This window comes from Theobroma cacao, chromosome 4 (assembly GCF_053813885.1).
Source record: "Theobroma cacao isolate CCN51 chromosome 4, ASM5381388v1, whole genome shotgun sequence".
NCBI classification, from domain to species: domain Eukaryota; kingdom Viridiplantae; phylum Streptophyta; class Magnoliopsida; order Malvales; family Malvaceae; genus Theobroma; species Theobroma cacao.
Window position 1 is genome coordinate 29,055,784 of NC_142642.1, and position 16,415 is coordinate 29,072,198.

General features: G+C 33.5%; 2 protein-coding genes across 6 annotated transcripts; one reads left to right on the top strand and one right to left on the bottom strand.

The window, feature by feature from the left end:
• Window positions 1-5,635: 5,635 nt before the first annotated feature.
• LOC18601932 (putative L-type lectin-domain containing receptor kinase S.5) lies at window positions 5,636-8,869 on the bottom strand. Its single transcript, XM_018120313.2, has 2 exons — window positions 7,419-8,869; window positions 5,636-6,647 (listed from the first exon to the last, which is right to left on the bottom strand). The coding sequence occupies exons 1-2, from the start codon at window positions 8,656-8,658 to the stop codon at window positions 5,815-5,817; spliced, it is 2,073 nt and encodes a 690-aa protein (XP_017975802.1). The 5' UTR covers window positions 8,659-8,869; the 3' UTR covers window positions 5,636-5,814.
• A 4,663-nt stretch (window positions 8,870-13,532) lies between these two features.
• Window positions 13,533-15,844, top strand: LOC18601933 (uncharacterized). 5 transcript variants are annotated; one of them, XM_018118720.2, is made up of 2 exons: window positions 13,533-13,674; window positions 15,042-15,844. In XM_018118720.2, exon 2 carries the CDS (start codon window positions 15,051-15,053, stop codon window positions 15,495-15,497), a length of 447 nt encoding a protein of 148 aa, XP_017974209.2. In that variant the 5' UTR covers window positions 13,533-13,674; window positions 15,042-15,050; the 3' UTR covers window positions 15,498-15,844. The 5 variants fall into 5 exon arrangements, with proteins under 5 accessions (XP_017974209.2, XP_017974210.2, XP_017974206.2 ...); XM_018118721.2 differs by having other exon boundaries at window positions 15,045-15,844; XM_018118717.2 differs by having other exon boundaries at window positions 13,539-13,778.
• The last annotated feature ends 571 nt before the right edge of the window (window positions 15,845-16,415 follow it).

The following is a 16,415-nucleotide window of genomic DNA, read 5'->3' on the forward strand; positions in this document are numbered from 1 at the left end:
GGCTTTAAAAGGCAATATAACAAAGTCTAGTGAAATGTGGTTAATTGACAGTGCATGCTCTAATCATATAACTACAAATGCATCCTTGTTCACCTCCATTGATATGAACAAGAGTGCAAATATTGAAATTGGAGATGGAAAGCACCTACAAGCACTAGGTAAAGGTATTATTGCTGTCACTACACCAAATAAGGCAAAGTATGTTCAAAATGTGTTCCTAGTGCCTTAAGCATGTCAAAAAATACTTTGTGTTGGCCAAATTCTTGAGAGTAAGTATATCTTGTTGTTCAAGAACAAAGCATGCACTATACTTGAGCCTTCTGGTAGACAGCTTATGACAATTAGCATGAGAAACAAATGGTTTGCATTGAATTGGTAACATGTGAGTTTGAGTGCAGTTGAGAAAGTTGGCTATAATGTGTTTGAGCTATGGCGTAGAAGGTTTGTACACTGTAGCTACTCAACAATGAAATTGTTAAATTTTGAAAATTTAGTGACAAAAATGCCCCTCATACACGTTCATTCAAAAATTTGTGAAGTTTGTCAATTGGGAAAACAAACAAGGTTCCCGTTTCCTTTGAAAAGCACCAAGAGAACATTAGAAAAGCTTGAACTTGTGCATTCTAATGGTTGTGGTCCAATGGATGTTGAATCACTCAATGGCAATAAGTACTTTGTATTGTTCATTGATGACTACACTAGGATGACTTCGATTTATTTCATCAAGCTTAAATCTAATGTGTTTCAGTATTTAAGAAGTTCAATGCTTATGATGAACTTCAATCAGGGTGCAAAATTAAGAATCTTAGAAAAGATAATGGTGGAGAGTATTCCTCTGTTAAGTTTGATGAATTTTTAATTGCTGCAGGCATCAAGCATTAGTTTAGCATTACCTATTCTCCCCAACAAAATGGAACTTGTGAAAGGAAGAATAGGACAGCGTTAAACATGGCTAGGTGCTTGTCATTTGAAAAATCAATGCCTAAGTATTTTTAGGCAAAAGCTGTCAACATTGCAGTTTATCTATAAAACATACTTCCAACAAAGGCATTGAACAAAATGACACCTTATGAAGTTTGGCACCATGTTAAATCAGTAGTGTAACATCTCGGAATATTTGGTAGCATCTGCTACATTCATGCGCCTAAGGCAAAAAGGTCTAAGTTGAAACCAAAGGTTGAGGTAGGAGTGTTCTTGGGATACAGTTAACAAGCAAAAGGATACAAAGCATTTAATTTGAAGTCCAAGAAAGTTCAAGTGGCCAAAGACATAAAGTTTGATTTGCATGCATAGTGGAATTGGAAATCTTAAAGTTATTGAGACTACTAATGACAAGTTGCTTGGTCCAAGGACAATACCAGAAGTGGTTCAAAAACCTAATGAAGATTCTAAAGATACTGAAGTTGCTGTCAAAGTTACCAGGACACTAGAAAGCACGTATAACAAATGCAATATGGCCATTACAGACCCCTACAACTTCTGCTGAAGTTAAGGATCTACCATATTGGCAGGCTACAATGAAAGAAGAGCTAAGTGCGATCAACAAGAACAAAACTTGGTCCTTGGTTGATCGAACAGATTCTATGAATGTCATTGACACCAAATGGATTTTTAGAACCAAGTTCAATGCTAATGGTTCAATCAACCAGCATAAGACCAGGTTCGTTGTGAAAGGTTATGCGTAACAACTAGGAATTGATTTTACTGATACATTTGCACTAATGGCCAGATTTGAGACAGTTAGACATTTACTTGCAATAGTTGGTTCATCATCTTGATATCAAGTCAGTATTCTTGAATGGCGTTCTACGAGAAGATATTTATGTTGAATTACTTGAAGGGTTGAAAGTCAATGATAGGGTCAACAAGGCCTACAAGCTGCATAAGGCCTTGTATGGTCTTAAACAACCCTCTAAAGCTTGGTATAACAAGATGGACAGTTATTTGGAGTCAAAAAGGTTTTGTAGGAGTGTAAATGAACCTACACTTAGATGGCATTTGGTACTTTGCAATGCAATGTGATTACAAGTAATATGATTGCAAACAATGTGATTGCAGGGAAAATAACATTGCAGTGTTTGGTATAAAAGTAAAGTAATGATTAAAATGCAGGATAAATAATATTGCAACATTTGATTTACAAGTATTTTGCTCGGAATATAATGTCAATTTCTAGGATTACCCCCATTTATTAAAATGAAAGTTTAATATACTTGTATTTTTTATTATTAATTTTATATAATATCATTTCTTATATATATTTTTAATGTTATATATGTTATTTTCATTTTTTATTATAATCTTGTATATTTTTTTTCATTTCTTAATATAATTTTCTATATTAGATAGTTTATTTTAATTTTTTTCCTTTAAAAGATAATATATATTTTATTGACAGTCACCATGACTACTGAAAATAATAAAAAGACATCTCTTGAAATCTATGTATAAAAAAACAAATTATAATATTGCAAAATGTTTTTAATAAAGTAACAAAGTTGAAAAGTAAAAATGTCATTAATAACATTACAGAATGTAATGCAATCTGATTGCATTGGTTTTGGACTATAATCACATTACATGCATGGGTTGTAATGTGATTGCAATGCAATCTTATATTACAGTGATTTGTTACAAAATAAATACTGTAATGTGATTTAATTAAGCACAATATAGGGAATATGCTCTCACTTCCCTCATACCAAACCTTTATGTCTCAAAGGTATCAAATAAAGTTGATGATTTTCTTGTGTATAAGTGACCTATTTTGTTACAGGTCCTGAAAGAAAACTCATAACTCAGTTCAAGGTTGCCATGAAGATTGAGTTTGAGATGACTAATTTGGGAAGAAAGAGATACTACTTGGGATTATATATTGATTAGTATGACTAGGGCATCTACTTTTATCAGAAAAACTATATTATTGAAGTTTTGAAAATGTTCAATATGGAGAAGTGCAAACAAGTTGAAACTCCAATGGTTATAAATAATAAATTCAATGATGCTAATTCTCTTAAACTCACTGATCCTTCTATCTACAGAAGCTTAATTGGTAGTCTACTTTATGCATATGGATCAAAGCCTGACATAATGTTCTGAATGAGTTATCTCTTAAGATTTATGCAAAGCCCTATTGTTCAGCACCTTTCAACTACTAAGAGGATTCTAAGATACTTACAAGGCACTCTTGACTTCGGCTTACACTTCAAACACACTTCAAACACTTGAATGAAGTGAAATTATATGGTTACAGTGAGAGTGATTATGCTGGAGATGTTAGAGATTTCAAGAGTATCTCTGGTTATATGTTCTTCTTAGGAGGTGTTGCATTTAGTTGGAATACTAGAAAGCAAGAAGTGGTAGCTCAATTTACCGTTAAAGCAAAATATGTTATTGTTGTAGCTGCAATAAACCAAATTGTTTGGCTTAGAAAATTGCTTCTAGATTTCAAGTTTGATCAACAAGAAGCAACTAAATTGTTCTTGGATAGCAAATCAGCAATTGCTATTGCCAAGAATCCTGTATATCATGATAGAACCAAGCACATTAATGTAAAGTTTCATGTCGTTCAAGAAGCAAAATAATGAATGAAGTCAATTCAGCTACTGCGATTCAAATAAGCAAGTAGCAGATATCTTCACCAAGGCATTACCAAAGGAGAGGTTTGAAGACCTTAAATTGATGCTAGGGTTTTGCAAAGCAAGTCCTAAGGAGGAGTGTTGAAATAGGACTTGCATTGAAAACCACATCAGTTCATGCTATTAACCTTAGGATTATGTGTGACTATTCTATATTAAGGATAGCTAGCTTACTGTCAAATTATGATAGCAATGCATCTAGTGAATGACTTATGTAATGACTAACATGTAATCCTATGCCTAGCTACTGTTATGAGCTTGCTTAGCAAATTTGTAAAAATATATTAGCAAGTAAATGAAGCTGGGAAAAAAAAAACTATAGTTTTCTGCATAACTTTTCTGGTTTTTCTCCTATCCATTCCTTGCAGCATTCATACTAAATGTTTTGTATTTAGAATATGTCATAAAGACTCACAATATACAACATCCCCCTATCATAAGCCTTTTTATTTTAATATGAGAAAAGGAGGATTTGAACTCAGCTTTTGAGTAAGGGATAGATTTAAGGCAGCAATCCTCTCGTAAGCTTGTAGTTTATATAGAACAAATAGCAAACTTTACAAATATTGTTGAAGAACTGTAATATCATTCCAACTCTCCAGGCAATCGTAACAGACTGATTTTGTGTTAGATTCAAAGAAGTAAAATGCTTCCAAGTTTAGTCCATCATGCTCTTTCTTTTGTGGCCAGTTTGCATCATGCTCAATAATTAAAGTTTGTAGATGCTTTTATACTGTTATACATATTCACTTAAAACAATAATCAAAAGTCAAAAAACTAAAAAAGGATAAAAAAAAAAGTTTTTCTCTATTGTGTTATATTATATCAGACACTTTACCATTTACAAATCCTAATGACAGACGTGCAATCTGATGCTTCCCTCCAGACCTCAATAGAAACCCCATGCACTTCTTAAGAGAACTCTAGTATTTTTCCTTTTTTTTACTCATCAGAAGCCTCAGTATGAACAACATTTGAAAAATGGTCAGTTGCAAACAATGAGTTAAGGTCTTCTGTGAGTACTTTTTAAACTGCATTCACTAGTTTAGACAACCCTTTTTTTTTTTTTTTTGAAAAGCGTTTAGACAACCCATTAATGGCTGACATATGTTGAAAGTCATAAATTTCATCAAATTGCAATAAGAAATGACAATTATGACATTTTACTTGTATATACAATGTTTATGCTAATAAGGAAGAAGAAAATTGGAATCTAAACTTTAAAAGTTTGGGCCAAACTAGACAACAATATGAGCTGTGGTAGTGCCAAGCTCTAAAGCAGAAGGGGAATCTGGCCAACAAAGCAAAGATGCCAAAAGCAGAGGAGAAAGTGGGAACACTGGGGTAATTCTTTGACTTTTGATCAAAATCTTGCATCAGGAATAAGGAATTATAATATTAAATAAAAAAAATTAAGAAGTTACAATGAAAATTTTAAGCATGAATGTGAGAATTGGTTCTTCTTGGACACTTTGAAGTTGCCTGAAAAAACTATGGTAACAATTTCGGTATGTTGCAAATTAAGGAATGTTTGTAACCAATTAAAGCCAACTGGCGATATTTTTCCATATCTATAATTTTTGGTTCAATGTATTACCCCTTTATTTCATTGTGGTTATCTGATCATCTCCTTTTGATTCCCATTTGATCATACAATAGACTTTCCTCTTTTTGATTCCAATAGCAACATACAGTAAATTTTTCTTGCAGCGGCTCATGCTTTTGACTTGGTGGTTTTGACACTTCTTTAATAGGAAATAAAGTTCAAAATTCAAATCCCTTTTCTCTTTAGACTTCCTTGTTTGTACAACAAAAAATTCTTGCCAAATATACAACTTTATTATTTTTTAAAAAATAGTAAATAAAACAAAATTTATATATAAATCTATAATCTAGAATGTACATTTGAAATACCTCCCCAATCATAAACCAACAAAAAAAAAAAAAAAAGAAAAGAAACAAATGAAGTATAAAATAGTAAGAGGAAGGGAAAAGAATAAATGGAACATTATATCAGACTTCCCACTCTTACCAGAACTTATATAATGTGAATCTAGGAAGTATGGACTTTTTCACTTTCCCAATACAAGAAAAGCTAAAGAAAATAGTAAAAAAAAAAAAAAGTAGTTTTCTCCTTTTTAACAAAAGCATGTTGCAACAAAGCCATTATTAGTTGTCACATGAGAGAGCTGCTGTCACTGAATTCACCTTGTACATCTCTGCTAATGTATCGTGGAGTCCATCCCGATGAGATAGGAGTGATATCAGCGGTGTTAGTCATGCTGCTAGAGGTGATGCTGAAACTGGTAGGTGGTGGCATAGATGGCCAAACAAAAGCAGGCTTGAAGGGTGGAACATGGGGTACAGTCATGGACCCCGATATAATCTGAAGGATTGCCTGTGTTTTAGGCCTTTCACTAGCAATAGGATGTGAACATGCTAGACCAAGTAACAACAATCTCTCAGCCTCTTCAACTACATAGTCATCACCTAACCTTTCATCCACAGCCTCAAGTATCCTCCTTTCTCTATGTAGCCACCAAACCCAATCTACCAACAGTTGGAATTCACCTATTTTAGTCCATGGACGCTGCCCACAAACCACTTCTAGCAACACTGCCCCAAAGCCATAAACATCAGACTCCCTGGTGGCCTTGGCAGTGTGGAAGCACTCAGGAGCAATGTAACCCATGGTGCCAGGCACTCCTTCCAGCTCTGCATAAGAAGTCTTCTCGTTTTCCAAGGCCCGAGCCAATCCGAAATCACCTAACCGGGCATTGAATTTGGAATCCAACATGATATTGCTAGCCTTAAGGTCCCGGTGCACTACTTTTTGGTCATATTCATTGTGAAGATAGTGAAGAGCTGATGCTACTCCTGATATGATTTTGTACCTCAAATTCCAATTAAGTGTTGTCTTCTCCGGCCCACAAAATAGATGAGTATCTAAGCTCCCATTTGGCATGAAATCGTATACTAAAAGCAACATACCATTCTTGTGACACCATCCTGGTAAATTTAAATTGCAAGAGCACATGTGATGAAGCAGCTATAACAAACTTTATACACTGATTGAAGATAACTGTTACGAATATAATATGCCTTCGGATTCTTAGAACTGAAGCTACCTAACTCTTGCACGTTGGCATGTGAAGTTTCATTGGACAAGACCAATAAAATGATTTCAACACACTGACATTTTCAATGTTTGTAAAGAAGAGCTGTTTTTTGAGTTACAACCTAAACCAAACCTGATCATCCTCAGTTCTTATTTCGCTTAGTAACCCCCAAAAATATACTTTATGTGCTATCGACTATCAAGTGCTGTAGACATTTTAGTATTTTACTCAAATGGGTAATTTAAAATTGGAATATGAAAGTCAATTATAATTTTTTATTGTAAATAAAAAAATGAACTTCACAATTTAATACAGATATGGTCGATTTTTCATTGTGTTTAAAGAACTCTCTCTCTTTCCTTTCATTGTTAAATATGACACGTAGTGACATACACTACAAAATTAGATACCTTGTATTTTTGTAAAACAGACTGAGAAAGATTTCAAGAAAGAGGGGGAAGGGGAAGAAAGCAATGGCTAGAAACTAATTATGAGTTACTATAAAGTACTACGTTTTTCAAATCTGTAAGTAAACTCTTTTTTCTAAGTTTGATGGGATCGCCTAATTTGTCTAAGAAAGACAGTGAATTTGGCAATTAGCAGATAAATGTCAATGTCTAAATCTAATGATAGCATGAGAGAAGAGTTGAAGTATAGTTACCTAGCAAGCGCACAAGATGCTTGTGGCGCAGCCGGTTGATGATAGTTAGCTCCGCCAAGAAATCATCTTTGCCCTTAATGTCCCTGGAAAACTTCTTGACAGCAATTGCCAGATTCTCCTTCTGCAGCAGCCCTCTATAGACCACCCCAAATCCTCCCTGACCCAACTTATGTTTATCATCAAAATTGTTGGTAGCCTTTTTCAGATCTCTAAACCGGAATTCCCTGGGAGTTCCTGGAAGACTCTTGAGTGCTCCCAATATGTTAGGATCAGATCTGGCCCTCCGTTTCTTGTACCAATAATAAGTCAACCCTCCAATTCCAAGCAGTAAAAGTACCACTAATGGAACTCCAATGGCCAATCCAATTTTGAGCGAATGTTCTCCGTCGTTCCCATCAGGAAGCACCTCTATTGTCAAGTTCCATCTAAGCACACAGTTAAGCTGAACATTGCTCCCTGTTGATGCTGAAAACCCCAAATAGGATTTTTGTTTGACAAGACTGCTGAGATCAAGATCAGCACTCAGGACTGGCTTGGAGGGCCTGGAAGGTGTCGGGGAGGTCTGCTCCTCCTGCTCTGCCATGTAAACCTGTATCGACTTGTTTTTACCATCATATTGGATCCACACCACGTAAAACTTGGTACCATTTGGAGCAATTTGGATGTCAAATTCGGACAAAGACACAGTCTTATTAGACCGAACACTGTTGATGTTTAGACCAATATGGTTGTCATCTGGATCAAAATCTTGTTTAAAAGTGTCGAGTTCGATAGCTACAAGTTGGTTGGAGGAAAGGCCATCGGTGGATCTGTTTGTCAATCCGAGATATTGACCAGAACTACCAGGAGGAAGGATGAGGTCAGGGGCAATCAAGAAAGTAACACCTTCTCCAGGAACAGAGTTATTGACTCGAAAAACATTGATAAGAAAGGACGTATTAAATGAAGCCACAGTAGGAATCGCAATTTTCTTGGGATCTCCATCCCAGAGCTTAAAAGTTTGATTCAAGAAAATTCTACCAGACCTGTTGCTGAGACTGAAATTACCAATGGAATCAGGGGTAACTTGAAGGGCACCATTGCTGATTGTAGCTGGCTGTATAACTGCGAAAAAGTTGTAGTAGGAACTGTCAAATGGCCCATAATGGAAGTCTGATGTTTTCAACATCTGGGTATCTGCCATAGCCACCATCAAATGGAAGATGATGACCCCAATAAGCCATACCACTTGACCCCTCATTTTCACAAACTATAGCGGCTGAACAGCCAAACCCAATACAATGAAGAAGGAAGATGCTGCAAACATCAACCAAGAACCTTTTGACAATGCTTCGGCCAGTCTCTGTCTGACTATTTCGTTTTTTCTTTTCTTTTATGTATAATATAATACAAAATGCCCCATCCAAGAAAGAGAGATGATTTGAATAGGCTTTTGGTCTTATCGATTGGAACTTTGCAATAAAATATTGTCAAAGGAATTATTTAATTGCTATCTACGCGCTGCTCAGAATTTGTTCCTTTATGCCTTAAAATTTCAATGCTTTTCTTTTTTAAGAAAAACTTTACTTTCCCTCCCTTGCTCACGTTGCGTCCAGCTGCAACTTTCTTGGTTTACTTTTTTTAAATCTCTTTCCTGACAAAGCACTTCCCTGGTTTTCTCTTTTTTTAAATTCCTTCCTCCCTGTGAGCTGTAATCATTTCTCTGCAAAGGTTTGTGAAAATTCTTTTCCTTTTTCTAGCCTTTGCATAGACAATAAATAATTTGGTAAATTTTAGAAAAAATTGATTTGGTAAGTTATTTTGTTTTGGATTATTATGGATACTAATCTTTGCTTTCAAACTTATATGGATAAATGGTGTCATATCAGTATTAATAACTTGTGAACGACAGCCAGCCAGACATATTTTTATTTCTAATTTCCCTTTTGTGTTGGAAGCCCATAAAAAACCGTATTTAAATTTGTACCCAAACCTATTTTCCAGTTTGCACCAAGGTACAGGGGACATGGTCGTCGAGCCAAAAGCTTACGGTGGTCATGCTCACATCTATCTTACCAACTCGATCATCAGGAAAAAATTGATATTTTTTATATGAGTAGAGTATATTTTTATTTTTTAAATTTTGATTAAAATTATATAAAAATTTATTAATTTTTAAAATAAAAAATTTATTTTATTTTTTTTGTTAGACATATAGGTACAATCGTTGGCTAACGTTAATATTTTTTTTAATTTATTGATGTTATAAGAGTAAAAAGATAATTTTATTGTTGATTAATTGAATAGTCCAATTAGTGTTTTTTTATTTTTTAAAAATATAATTATAATTTTTAAATTATTTAAAAAAAATATTTTAGTTTTTTTATTTTTAGTAATAGCATTTACAATTTTAGAACGAAGAGTTTATTTTAAAAGTTAACGAATACACTTGAAATTTGAAGTAAAGCTTAAAAAGATTAAAATATTTTATCCCTTTTATATATAAATACATATGAAAAAGTTTAAATGGAATTTTGTTGGATGGATAAAAGTAATTTTTTTATACCTTTTAATGATATGGAAAAGTGACTTTTTATAAAGAGCTCTACATTTAACTCAAGCTTTTCACTCTCTTATCTCTCTACTTTCTCTTATTACTCTTTCTTTCTGTACTGATTCGATTATCTCATACTCAAATTGTGGTCAAGTTGTAGCTTTTTCTCATTAATTTATGTCTTGCAAATTCCTAGCAAAAAAATTGATAAATGTCCGCCGACATCAATTCTTTTAGAAATTTGACCGGTCACACAGTTATGAGCAGCATTAGGCATCAGGAAATTGGCGCCATGATCACTCCATGCCATTCTTGGTTCTAATCCAATCATGGCAATGGTAAAATAATACTATGCTAATCCTCTTTTTTTTTATAGGCCATATCTTTAATCCTTACAGATACTTTTTCTTTTTATGAATAGTCTTTACAGATAATTAATGAAATTCTTAAAGTGCATTCGACGGTGGCTTAGAAAAGCAGAGCTGTGTGTATAAACCTGATGATCAACCTTCGTTTACTAAAGTGCCAAAATATGTACATATTAATTGCATTATAGTCAAACCTTCTAGTGGCGAATGAAATGCGTTGACAAAGTTAAGTCAGATTTGCGGTGATCAATATACAGGCATGGGTTTTAGGATTAATTACGTAATTAGTATTCGAATTATATTGTAATTTTCAATTTGGTTCTTTAAGAAAAAAATTTTCACAATTAGCTATTCGAATTTTTATTTTTTAAAAATTTTAAAAATAAAAAAAAATGGGATGAGTTTTTTAAGACACAAGCAGATGTTTCTGGATGCATCTCTTTGTTAGTGAAGGTATAAATTGATAGAGAGAATCATTTTCCAAGTACTTTACTTGTGATTTCTTTTTTCTAAGGTACAAATTGACAATTTCACCATTATTTAAGTATAAAATATGTTATTAATTCTAAGTTTTGGAAATTTCTTTGTGATTTATTTTTCTACTCTTGCATTTACCGTTAGGATATGAGACAATAATTTGGAAATTTCCAATTTGAATTTTAGGACAAGACGAGATTTATGGCATATTTAGTTCGCGGAATAGATAGGAATGGAATAGAATAGTTATTACGTGGGAATAAAATGAGGTGAGAATAGAATAGAATAAGTATTACGTAGTTTGGTATTATGAATGGAATAGAATAGGAATAATTATTATGACTTATTACAGTGCTTGGTTGGTAACAATAACTTTAAAACAAGAAAGAATAGAAAATAAAAAAGATAAAAATACCCTTTATTATATATAATTATTTTTTATTTTATTTTTAAATATTAATAATTTATAATTAATTAAAATATTAATAATTAATAATTTAAATATCAATATTTTAATATAAATTAATTACTAATATTTTTAATTAATAGTACTTTATTTATAATTTAATATTATTATGATTAAAATATTAATAATATATTTTTTATATTCATTAAAAATTTAATATATTAATAATTTAATAAATAAAACATTAAATTTTAAAATATTAATATTTTATATATAATTTAAACATTATTAATATTAATATGATTAAAATATTAAATATTAATATTTTAAATTTTATAAATAATTTATTCTTTTTATTCTATTTTTTCCCTTTTTCTTTTTTTCTTTTTCATGGGCCGGTCGTCGAAAAGGCGACCGATGTAACAAAATGCCGATCTAGCGCACCATGTGGCCATGGAGTGCCAAATCCAACCATGGGATTTGATCGGGAAGCACCAAATTCGATGCTTCCCACAACCAGATCTGGCTGAATCTCTGTTTGAATCTTGTTCGACCATATTTGATCATAAAACTACCGTCACAACCACTTTCGTCGCCTTCGCCGTCGTAGCAGCCCGCTTCTGCCTTCATCGCCGCCGCCACTAACATCATCTCCGACATTGGTGCCACTTAGAAAGAGAATGAGAGAGGAAAGAACATGAGAAGAGAGAGAAAGAAGAAGGAAAAATGAAAAGAAAAAAAAAATATATATATATATATAGGTATAGGGTTGTAATATTTTTAAGTGATAAGGGGTATTTTAGTCTTATCATAATTCAGAACTATTCCCTCAGTCACTGAATAGCAAAAACCATGGGAAAGCTCGAGTTTAGCTATGCCTAAGTTTTACCCCTTTTGAGAGAATAGCTATTACTAGGTAATAGCTATTCTTTGTGATATTACTATACCAAATGGAGGTAAGCTATTCCCTTGGGAATAGACAGAGAATAGCTTAGCTATTCCCCGTACCAAACGTGCAGTTAGGGAATGGGAGAAAACAAATTCTTATTTTATAAGTCTAAAATCATATGTATAAAAAAAATGAATTTCAACTTTAAACTAGTTTTAAAGATATATGGTATATATGCTGTGGGAGGGAGCTTACTAAAATAATACTAAAGTCATTCATATTTTAATTCTGAATACAAAGTACATTCCACTTATATGGTGTGAAATTAAAAAATATAAATTATGCTCTATTTGATGTATTGTTAATATAATTCATACGCTGTCAATGTTTTAAATTTTAATCATAAAATCAACAATTCTAATATAAATTTTGTAAATTTTTAAGATTATTTACTCGTGACTTCAATAACAAATATAAAAACACACACACACACGCGCGTGAAGGAGATCAAATTAAAACAATACAACAATTACTAATTGTTATATTATAACTTTATATAAGTTCCTGCATATGGTTTTTTTTTTTTTTCTTATCAGTATTCTAAAAGCAAGGGCACCTTGTTGAGGTTATTACAATAACTGTTGACCGGAACATGTCTAAAATAAGACCCTAACCACTAATTTTATAGTAGAGTATAAAACCCTATGCATTTCAAATGGCTTGACAGGGTGGAATATAGACTTGCTTGGCAAGTGGAAGGAATTTACAGAGAATGCAGCCAAGGCAATGGAAGCAGCTTTGACCGGATTGGTGGTACCCCAACTAAGAATGATGTTTGGCAAGTGGAAGGAATTTACAGAGAATGCAGCCAAGGCAATGGAAGCAGCAGCCTCTTTGACCGGATTGGTGGTACCCCAACTAAGAATGATGTTGTTCAAGTCCTCTTTCATTGGAACACACCGAAGCAGTAAGATTTCTGGGCAACCTCCCAAGTCCCAAACCTTATGATGTCAACGGGAGAGAGCCTAGAATGGGCCTCGTAGGGTTTATGTATTTAAATGAAAGAGGCCTGCATTATTAGAATGTGTTCATGTATTGCTTAGCCTTTGCGGCCCAATTTATGGCATTGTGAATTTTGAAATTAAATTAATACCAGTCTGAGTTTTACCCTATGATATGAAGTAAACAATTATTATATTTTTATTCCACTGGAAAAAAGACATCTTTTGAAGATTCAACACTTATATTTTTATTCCAATGTTTAAATTTTTTTTCTCTCCTTTTATTCTTTTTTTAAATCCTAAACATGGGTTGTAAAAATCTCATTAAAATATATTTTATAAAAATTAATTAATATTTAAATAAAGGTTCCTTTTCGTTTTTTCCTCCAAAGGTGAGACAAACCAACTCCTTTTCCGAAGTCTCAAACAGCCTAAGGCGGGGGGTGGGGGGGGTGGGGGCAAATGTGTAAAATAGCCTCCATTCTGGAAGATAGAACATCTGCAAAATACGGATTCAGGAATGGACAAGGATTTGCGGTTTCCCAAGTCAAATCTTTCCCCTTTCTTTTTCCCCATTAAAAGGTAGTCCTCAATTCTTAAACATACCTAATTACTCTCCATTTAATTAAAACCTAGCTCGAAAAAGTCCTGACTTGTCAACCCAAACTTGTCTGCAATATTCCCAGGTAAAGTTTCTCTCCTCAATTATCTCTGTTTGATGAATTCCCATCTTTGGTTAATTGCTTGTTTAAGGTGAAATCCGTATTCAAATTCTTGGGTTTTTTCAACTAATCTCCATTGTTTTATGCTGTTGTATCTGAGAATTCAGGGAATAATTATCTTTTCATAGTCTTTTTTAGGAGATTATTTTTTTGTATTAGCAACTCAATTTTGGCATAATGTCCGTAAACTGTTGGTCTTAAGGCACGTGGTGTTGTTTTATTTATCAGAAATTAAGCGGGGGCTGTTTTGTTCTAAAAGATGCTGGGTAATGAATAACGGATGGTTAAGTTTTATTCCATGCAATGGAGGAGTTTTGGAATCGGGATTTGCAGGCGTAATTTTGGGATGGTTAGTGTGTTGCAAGGTTCTTTATGTAATACATTTCTGGGCTTCTTGCGTGTTATTTGGGTATAGGGATGAATCAAGGAATAGTTCCTTAAGAATTTGTAGTATATGTGAAAGTTGGTTGCGTTTTTCCTTCTGCGATTCTATCGACTCCAACTAGTTTACCCTATATTTGAACCTGAGACGTATAAATTGAAAGTTTCTAGGTCTAACTGTTGACATGCCCCATTGGGACAAAAATATAAGTTTGAATCCATCAACACTATTGATTCTTACTTATGCTTCAAAAGTGTGGGCTCATTTAGGAGGAGGATGGGATAATGTAACTTTAGATGCACTATGTATTCTGTGTTTGTGGATATAGGGCATGATATGGTAGCTTTTCATCCCAGGTTAAAGATGAAATGGAATTTAGAGATGAGTAGAATTATCATAGAATGCAGCATAAACTGATATGATCTCTAGTAAGCTTTTAGATTAGAGGGTTTGATACTACATTAACCAAATGTTGCCTATGTGCGTGTTATGTCCTGTGTCAGATTAAAATGGAATTTAGAGATGAGTAGGGTTATCTTAGAACGCAGCATAAACTGATATTATCTCTAGTAAGCTTTTAGATTAGAGGGTTTGATACTACATTAACCAGTTGTTGCCTATGTGAATGTTATGTCCTGTGTCTATCTGATACATCTCTTATGCATGCCAAAGCCATGTTTTTCTATATGTATAAATGATTCTAGCCTAGATTTGTTTTCAATTTATCCATGCGAAAGCCATTTGTGTATCAGTGAGCATCTTTTAAGTTCTCTTCTGCAAATGTTCCTCCTTAGTTATAAGTAAAAACTATATGCTCTTGTTTTTAACTATTCTGCTATTTTCAGCAGTGAGAAATGCAAGATCCAAGGATGCCACCATCAGAGGAAGATATGAATCCTAAGTTATGGAAAAAGAAAAGCTCAACTAACAAAGCACCCTCCTTTCCATTAGAAAGGAGTGATATTAAAGGGGCTCAGCAGGTACTGGGATCTCTACCACTAAGAACAGGGCAAAAGACATCCAAAAGGAACTTGAAGAAAGAAATCTCTCTAATATTTCAGCAACCTGAGAGATCGAATTCAGATTCAATACCAGACTCTTCTACATCTGGAAATGAGTACCGGGCACTGAGGCGGAAGTATTTGCTACTGGAGGAAGAAAGCTTTGCACTGGGTAAAGAGCTGAAAGACGTTGTAGATGAGGTAAAGGTACTTGAAGATGAGAAGTTTGCCCTGCTGGATCAACTTGTTGTATTAGAAGGTCTGGTAGATCCTTCAGAAATGCAATCTCAGGGAGTATAGATCTATTAAGTTTTTTTTTTTTTCCTTCATTGCTGATCCCCAGTAATTTGCATGCTTGTATATTGCTATGGAATTTAAATGCTTAAGTAATCAACTAAAGATGAAGTTGATGAATCCCCGTTCAGTATTCTTGTAGGCGTTCTTAGAAATGCTTTTAAGTGAAAATGATGGCAAACTACTTGCAAATGGTATGATGTGCCTCGCCCTTAGTAGACGAGCTCCCAAAGAGAAGTATTGGTTATATTGTGCTGCTGGAACTTGTAGGCCTTACGTTACATTCATTAAAGTTTGTGTGACTCAACGCTGATATTCACCAGCATGGGACATTTATGAAAGTAGAATTCCCAGCTGCTTGTCCATTAGAATGCTATTCCATGAAGTAAGCAACATCAGATTACACATATCACTTCACATGAAAGTAGAATTTCCAGCTGCTTGTCCATTTGAATGCTATTCCATGAAGTCAGCCTCACAGCTGAGGAGTTGATAGGGAAGCAGTCGGTGTCAATAAGGAAATTTATGTACATCAATAACCTAGGACAATGCAATGACGCATAAGTTGTCAAAAGAGTATATTAAAAAAAAAAAGAGGGCAATTAAATCAATAAAAAGCTATTCACGTCTATCTTTAATCAAAATGCTGAATAAAATATGAAAATGATTAGAAATCGTGTGCCAAAAAAACAAAGCGAATTGTTTAAAAAAAATGTCTAAAGATGAAATAATCTAAGAAAGATAAATATTGGAAAACGAAATGATGTAGCACACGTTAATTAAAGGCTTCAGATCATCTACATTACCTCTTTTTTTTTTAATTTTTTTGGGATAATTATTTGACGGCGATTTTTCTATTTTTTAATTAGATAAATATTGGGAGGTATAGATACCTTTTAAAGTGATGTGTTTCTTAATAAATTT